Source organism: Lontra canadensis, unplaced genomic scaffold, assembly GCF_010015895.1.
Source record: "Lontra canadensis isolate GAN:19392208 unplaced genomic scaffold, GSC_riverotter_1.0 scaffold199, whole genome shotgun sequence".
Taxonomy (NCBI): domain Eukaryota; kingdom Metazoa; phylum Chordata; class Mammalia; order Carnivora; family Mustelidae; genus Lontra; species Lontra canadensis.
Window position 1 is genome coordinate 1,663,647 of NW_022631193.1, and position 8,370 is coordinate 1,672,016.

Genomic DNA, 8,370 nt, shown 5'->3' on the forward strand with positions numbered 1-8,370 from the left:
TTTTTTTTTTTTTTTCCTCCTCTCGCCTTGACCGCTCTTGATGGTTTTTGTAGGTTTAGAGGAAAGCAAACTGCACCCTGACCTCCCTCTCAGAGAGAAGCCTCAGTCTGTTCTTCTGTGGGTGTTGCAGAGCCCATATAAATCCCCCCTTGGCCGCTGGCAGAGCAGGTTCCGAGTCGCGGTCCCTGGGGACGCAGGATCTTCTGCTTGTACCCAAAACCAAAGCACTGGCATCTGTTTGGGCAGCTCCAGACCACCAGAGAGGTTCCAAGCAGTGATTGCACACTGAGATTTTCCCACTTGCCCGGGGTTGGGAGTGCCTGGTCTTTCTGGGTCTAAGAGCGCCCGGCTTGCATGCACCTCTTTCAGAGGAGGCTGTGGGTCGCGCGTGTGTCTCAGGCTCTGAGAACCGGGCGCAGGTCTGAAAGCACCAGGCTGGGCCTTCCCGCACCTCTCTCAGGGGAGAGTTTGGGGCGGGCGTCTTGGGCTCTGAAACAATGGCATGTGTCAAAGAGCGCAGGCTGGGCCTTTGTACCTCTCTCAGGGGATGATGAGGAGCGCGCGCATCTCAGGCGCTGTAGCAGGGCTCGAATGTAGCTCCCATCCCCTCACAGGGGCCAGAACCCAGGCAATCTCGGGTTCGCTGGCGGCTCAGGGACCAAGACCTGGTTTCTCCACCCCACTCTCTCTGGCTCAGCACCAGGGGAGGCTGTCCTGGGTCCAGGGACTTAAGCCCCTGTCCCTAGCTGCCCTGATTCCCACAATTTCCCCCACGGCGATCTTTTGCTCTTTTGGAGTGCTTTCAACCAGTCTCCAAGTTAATGCTGGTCCCCAGACGCAGGGCACTCTCGCTCTTATTAGGGGTATTACTTTCCAACCGGTCACCTCTGGTGGCTCCCTCCCCCTTTTGTTTATCTTCCGATATCAGTCCACCTTTCCCACTCCGCTTTACCTACCCACTGGCGTCTTCTGCCCCTGTAGAGATCCAGATGTGTGTAATTCTGATCTCAGGCTGATTTCATGGGTGATCGGAGTTCTTTGGTAGGTAATCCGCTCACTTTAGGGTACAGGTTGAAAAGGCGCCTCCTCCTACTTCCCTGCCATCTTGTCCCCCCTCTGGAGCTCAGTTTTCAATGTGAAAACATTCACAGTACCACGGGCCAAGCCTGTGTGAAAACTCAGTCAGGGCTCTTGGCAATTTCCTCATTGGAAGAAAGCACTCAGAACTCTGGGGGGGGCAATAATGCAAGGAGGACACACCATTGGAGAGGAATGCCAGTGTGGTGGGTAACAAGCTGCACCATAGCTCCTACAGCTCAACATGAAATTTGTCCTACATACAGGACTGGAGTCCTTTTCAGCAGAAACCTGAGTGTTTGGATGTGAGGTCTCATCTCTAAGAGCATCAGGAGAGTCCCTTAATGAGGCTGTACATGAAAACTCCTCAGCAAAGAGTCAGTCTTGAATTAGAAAGTGTTTTAAAACTTGCATTTGTGCACACAGAGATAGTAGATGTCTTAAGGGAAATTACCACAGCAAGCAGCCATAACTTGTGGGATTGTCAAAGACCACCAGCCAACACTGTGTGTATGGCCCCAAAAAGGAGAGTCCAGTGGGTAATTCCAACCAGTTCTCCTTCCCAATTCTGCCATATGAAATGCTTGCAATCTTTTTTTTTTTTATGATTTTATTTATTTATTTATTTGACAGAGAGATCACAAGTAGGCAGAGAGGAAGGCAGAGAGAGAAAGGAGGAAGCAGGCAGCCCACTGAGCAGAGAGCCCGATGGGGGCTCCATCCCAGGATGCTGGGATCATGACCTGAGCCGAAGGCAGAGGCTTTAACCCACTGAGCCACCAAGGCACCCCAAATGCTTTGCAATCTTACTGCAGGGTTCAGCTTACAAGAGAAAGCTCATGGGAGAGCTTAAATACTTATAGCAATAATCACAGCAAAGATAAACAATCAAGTACAAACAAAAGTACTGACTTAAAAATCAGTAGGATATTATTTGGAAAGCTTGTGTAACTTAAATGTTGCAGTGGATGAGGGACAGGGATTTTTTTAGGTATGCAGTTAGTGGTGAAAGATATGGAAAATGGGGGGAAACGCACTTTTCACTGCTGTTAAGACAATTAAATTGCTCTTGACTTTTAAGACATATGTATTGAGGATGTGTCGGTCCTCAGGATTGAACAGTATGGAGAGTTGGCACAAGTTTGCTTCTGCCTGGGGACATCCCCGGTGGGACATCCTGCTCACCCAATCTGGGTGGAGGAGTACCCATATTTGCCTGGTCCTGATGGAGCAACCCTCACAATATTCTTCTGCTCAAACCCCTCCATCCATAACCTGCCGAGAAGCTGACTACTAGTAGCACAGCTACAGAGCATTCATCAGTGGTCTCCTCTGAGCCTCTAACATGTGCACATCTCCTCAATGAGCACCTTTCCTGCTTTTCTTTTCTACAACTTCATTGGGATATAATTTACACATTCTATGATTCATCCCTTTAAAGTTTTCAGTAGCTTTGAATATATTCACAAAGTTGTGCACCCATCATAATCAGATTTAGAACGTGTTCATTATCCAAAAGATATCCTGTACCTCTTGACTACCTCTTTTTTCCCTCCTACCATTTGCCCTTCCAATCTAGGAAACCCTCAATATATTTTCCATGCCTAAGGATTTGCCTTTTCCGGACATTTCATATGAATAGAATCACAGAATTCATGGTCCGATGGGCTGTCGGCATCCACAGAGCATAATGTTTTGGGGTTCATCCATGTTGTGGGTGGTATCAGTACTTCATTTTTTTCTTGCCCAATAGCGATCTATTGTATGGATAGACCACTTTTCTTTATCCATTGAACAGAGGGTGGACAACTGTGTGAATTCCACCTGAGGGGCTATTGTAATAATATACTGTGAACATTTGCATGCAGGTTTTACCTAGATGTGTGTTTTCATCTCTCTTAGGTATCCATCTAGGAATGGAACTGCTGGGTCCTTTGGTGACTCTGTTTAAATTATTTTATTACTTTTATTGGAAAAGAATTGGCATACATCACTGCGTGAATTTAAGACATTCAGCATGATATATATATATATGTTGTGAAGTAAACCACTGTAGGTTCAGCTAACATCGATCATCTCACTAAAAGGAAAAGAAAGAAGAAAAAAGAGAAAAAGTTCTCCATGTGATGAGAACTCAAGATAGAGTCCCTTGACAACTTTTCTATAAATCATACAGTCATGTTATCTGTAGTCATCCTGTTGTACACTACATCCCTAGTACGTACATATCTTATAACTGAAATCTTGTACCATTGGAACACTTCCTCCAATTCCACCTTCTCACCCTGTGATAAATTGAATCCACAAGTGTGTTCTCTTTTTCTACGAATTTATTTTATTTGATTTTTAGATTTCACACATCAGTTAGAACATGCCATATTTGTCTGTCTGATTTATGTTACTTAGCATAATGCTTTCAGTGTCCATACATGTTACAAATGGTAGGATTTCCTCCCTTTCTATGGTTGAATATGTTTAAATTTTTGACAAACTAACAAACATTTTTCCAGAGGCTTGCTGTTTGTCACCTAAGTACCTTTGCAGGGAGTTGGGTGTGGATCTGATGCCCTCAGTTTGGGTTACCAAATCTGATGATTCCTCTGCCACCCTATGTGCCGGGCTCTCTTAACTCCCCTGTTTTTCCTATTTCTGCAGGTCACTCCATTGCTCAGTGATGTGACACAGCCCACCCACTCTCTTCACACCCCATTACTTGCATCCTCCACCTCTGATATATCGTACAATATGGCCTGGAGAGTCCTACCTAAGGAGGTTGCCATAAACATGGAAAAGGCCTTGGGAGGAGGGAAGTTGCTGGAGGTAGTCTCTGTGGTCAAGGAGACCCTGAAGACAGCATCCAGTGCCCCAGTGAACATTGCTGTGACTGGGGACTCTGGCAATGGCATGTCCTCCTTCATCAATGCACTGCGGGGAATTGGGCAGGAGGAGGAGGACTCAGCTCCCACTGGGGTGGTGAGGACCACCCAGATTCCCACTCGCTACTTTTCCTCCCACTTTCCCAATGTGGTGCTGTGGGACCTACCTGGAATAGGGGCAGGTACCCAAAGCCTGGGGAACTATCTGCAGGAGATGCAGTTTAGTCTGTATGACATTGTCATCATCATTGCATCAGAACAGTTCAGCATGAATCTCGTGAAGCTTGCCAAAATCATCCAGGGCCTGGGAAAGAAGTTCTATATCATCTGGACCAAGCTGGACAGGGACATCAGCACAAGTACCCACTTAAAGGAACAACTCATGAAGAATATTCAGGAGAATATCCAGGAAAATCTCCAAAAAGAGGGAGTGTGTGAACCCAACATATTCCTGGTCTCTAGCTTTGACCCCTTATTGCATGACTTCCCCAAGCTTAGGAGCACCTTGCATAGGGACATTTCTGACACCAGGTACCATGGTCCCCTAGAGAATCTGTCCCACACTTATAAGAAGGCCATTAATGACAAAGTGATCACTTGCAGGAAGAAAATAGCCTCAAAGTCTTTTGACACCCTTGGTATCTGGAATGCAGATGATCTGGAGCAAAGTCTGATGGCCTACCGCTTGCTCTTTGGTATAGATGATGAATCTCTCCGGCAGATGGCTCACAGTATCGGGAAGTCCATAGAGGAGTACAGGGCCCTTATGAGGTCTCAAGATCTAAACACTGTCCTCAGAGGGGACTGGCTATTTTCTTGCATGAATTGTAATGTAGTCTCTTGCTTATGTTTAATTCTGAGATGTATCCCACTGTTAGGTGGCTTTGTTTTCAACTCCCTTAGAAAGTGGAAACACAGACGCCTCCTTGAAATAGTTGCCAAGGACACCAAGGACATCCTGAAGAAAATCCTGACAGACTCCATCATCTGAAGAAGTGATGTCTCAGCAGCCTCCTTCTGAAGGGAAGTCAGGACATGGGGGTCCTGTCCTCACATCTTTTCTCAATTCTCAGTCAAGCTCAATTACTTTCACTTTCATTGATTGTAAGTTCCTTGAGGTATATGAGATGACTTGCTCATTTTGAACTCATGTCAGGAAATTCCCAAATATGTTGTATATTGTCATTTATTAAATGAGCCTGTATCCAAAGGTGGAAGAAAATATCTGCTCAATGTGACATACAGTCTCATTCTGACATCCATTTCTCACTTAACTTTAACACCATTTCTCTGATGTCCATGTTCTTTCACTTCTCATCTCACATTCTGTGGACTCACACAATGTTGACCTCCCTGTATGTCAGTGGTAGACACTTTAAGATGACCTCTAACATTTCCTCCTATTTTCATGTCTGTGTTAAACCCTTTCCCTGGAGTGACTAAGAGAATATGGCGGCAATAAATGAAAATCTAAAAATTCCAGAACTATGTTATGAAAAGTGCATCTCTGTCTTATAAACACTCTGTTCACTGGCTCTGCCTTGCTCCTGTTCCAGCTCTGTTTTCCTCTCTCTCTCTCCATCTCTGTCTCCTCTTTCCTCTCTTGGCCTAGTTACCATAAAATTTTTGGAGAGGTCCTGAGTAATCAGAGGCCATGTGGAGGATAGCAGAGGCAACCTACATTAACTGCTGGTCATGTAAATGTGTCATCTTGAGAGTAAATCCTTCCACCCCAGGAGGACTTCAGGAGATGCAGCCCAGCTGATAGCTTGACTGCCATTTCAGGAGAGACCCTTATCCAGAACCACACAATTAAAACTGTTCCTGAATTTCTGGCCCTCAGAAACTATAAGCAAATAAACACTTGTTTTAAGCCACTAAGTTTCAGGATAATTTGATCCACAACAACAGATACCAGATAATACCATCAAGAAGCTCCTTACAAAATGGCCAGGTGTGAGTGACCTCCTCTCTCTGTGAGAGTCACTCCTGCATGTACCCAGCATGAAGGAGCTGCACCCTCTCCAATCACAGCTCTTTCCTCCTTGGCCCCTGGACATGTCCTTCCTTGCTACCTACTGAAGGACCAGCTTCTGCCAACATTTTCAGGTCATTTCATCCAGCCTCAGGCCATGCAGAGTTATCCAGTTTGGGGATCTATATTTAACAAGAAAAAAAGCAGAAAAAAAAGAAGAAGAAAAGAAAGAGCTAGATAGCTAGATACAGCCATGCTCAGTAGTTAGAGAGAGAGTAAATAACAGTAGAATGTGAGCACTCCCCTGAGGAAGAGCAGGCTAGGGTTCTCCCTGAAGGTGTTCTGTGAAACACCTCTAATTCCTGCTCTCACTTGGACTACTTGCTCTCCCAACCTGGAGCACAGGCCTTGCTCATATCGGTCCATTCACTTAGTGGCATTGGTGCTTCTGGATTTCCTGTTCCCTGTTCATTTACATTGCATCCATTTTCAAAGTGAGAAAAAAGTTCTCTGTGTCGTAAACTTTCTAGTCTTTGCATTTCAAATTAGTGCCATTGTTTTGTGATCAGGCTGCTGGGACTGTAAATCAATACAATCTTTTTGAAAAAAACAGTATGGCTCAAACATAAAATTGCACATTCATGTGCCTCAGAATTCAGTATTTCTACTCCTAACACTATACTTAAGAGTCACTCTGCAAATATGTGCAGAAGGCATGGACATGTGCACCTAGCAGCAGTCTTCATAATTGTGGAAAAAGAGAGGACAGGCATTGACAGAAATCAGGTAGTGAAGCAGGGCAGAATATCAGGTGGGACAGCATTGTCTCAGGATCCCTATGGCCACAAAAAGAATGGGGGTACCTGAGTGTGACAGAGTTCCCAAACATCAGAGTAGGGAAGTCTGTTGCAAACAGTTGAGTTTAGAAGCTGGCTTTCTACACAGTGTTGCCTTAAACCACAAACTGCTGCTTGGTTGGGGGTCCACTCTCCAAACAGGGGCCAAGTAAAGGGCAGAAGCCCAGCGAGACACCCCTTCCTCCTCTGAGGAGGGGTGGGGGCCTGTGCCACAGGATCTGATAAAGTTTGGAGACTTAAAACAAGGTTGCATGCCTGAGATAAAAAATGTTCTGTCACAGGATAGGTGAGCATAGAGTTCAGATGGAAACCAGGGAGACAAGAGTGATTGACTGCTTTTCTGTGAGTGGGGTGTGACCTTTCAGCTCTGGGGCTAGGGATTGGGGTGGTACCATTTTTATCCTCCTTATTGGTGCAGAAAGCCTTCAGGTAGCACCACCTAGTGTAATCCATAGCTGCTTGCACTGAACCCAGCACACTGGCAAGGGTGGGTGGTACATTTCACCTAGGAAAGACACCTGAGAATCAGTGTAACAGGGCCCTGCCACAGAAGACCAGCAGGAACATGAACCTAATACATAGTTTACTGATTATAAAAAATTGCAAAACTTAAACTCTTGGGTAAAACAGTATATAACATTCATCTTTTTTTTTCTTATTCTATAGTCTTTCAATTTTATATTTTTTTTTCCTTTTTAGCTATTTTTTATTTTATCAATTCCCTTTTTAAGTCTTTTTTAATTTTTATATTTAGATTTTATATATATTTTTACATATATATTATACATATACATACATACATATATATACATACATACATCTATACATACATAGATGTATGTATATATGTGTGTATATATATATATATATATAATTTTTTGGTTTCCTTTCAGTGTATTCAATTTTATTTTTTATATATATAAAAGTTTTTTTTTCTTTCTTATTTTGGGACATAATTTCCTCAAACAAAGAGCTCAAAATACACCCAGGATCTAGTTTACTTTGTGTTCTGTTCTCCTTCTTGTTTGATTATTTCTTTCTCTCTGCCTCTCTGTCTTTCTCTCTCTCTCTCTCTCTCTCTTTTTTTTTTTTTTAGTTTGTGTTCTCTTTTGATTTCCTTAGTGCATATATTTCTTGTGTTATTACTAGTTTTAAGTTTTTCTCTCTCTTTCATCTATTGTTTTCTGGACATAATTATGAGATGGAAAAACTCATCCCAAAAAAGAACAAGAGGCAGTTCTCACTGACAGAGATTTAATTTATATGGATATAAGTAAGATGTCAGAAATAGAATTCAAAACAATTATAAAGACAGTAGCTGGGCTTGAAAAAAGCATAGAAGACACTAAAGAATCCCTTACCAGAGAAATAAAAGAACTAAAATCTAATCAGGCCAAAATCAAAATCGCTATTACCAAAAGGCAATAAAGAATGGAGCCTCCAATTGCTAAGATAAATGAGGCAGAAGAAAGAGTTAGTGATATAGAAGACAAAATGATGGAGAGTAAGGAAACAGAAAAAGAGAGATAAAAAACTACTAGATCACAAAGGGAATATTAGAGAGATCAGTGATAACATAAAGCAA

General features: G+C 43.3%; 1 protein-coding gene across 5 annotated transcripts in view; it reads left to right on the plus strand.

The window, feature by feature from the left end:
* Positions 1 to 5,177, plus strand: part of LOC116861451 (immunity-related GTPase family M protein 1-like) — a 26,364-nt gene extending 21,187 nt beyond the window's left edge. For all 5 annotated transcript variants that reach the window (XM_032848038.1, XM_032848041.1, XM_032848040.1 and 2 more), the window contains one exon: positions 3,733 to 5,177. In XM_032848038.1, coding sequence (XP_032703929.1) covers positions 3,733 to 4,944 — 1,212 coding nt within the window. In that variant the 3' untranslated portion in view covers positions 4,945 to 5,177. The remainder of the gene's footprint in view (positions 1 to 3,732) is intronic.
* The last annotated feature ends 3,193 nt before the right edge of the window (positions 5,178 to 8,370 follow it).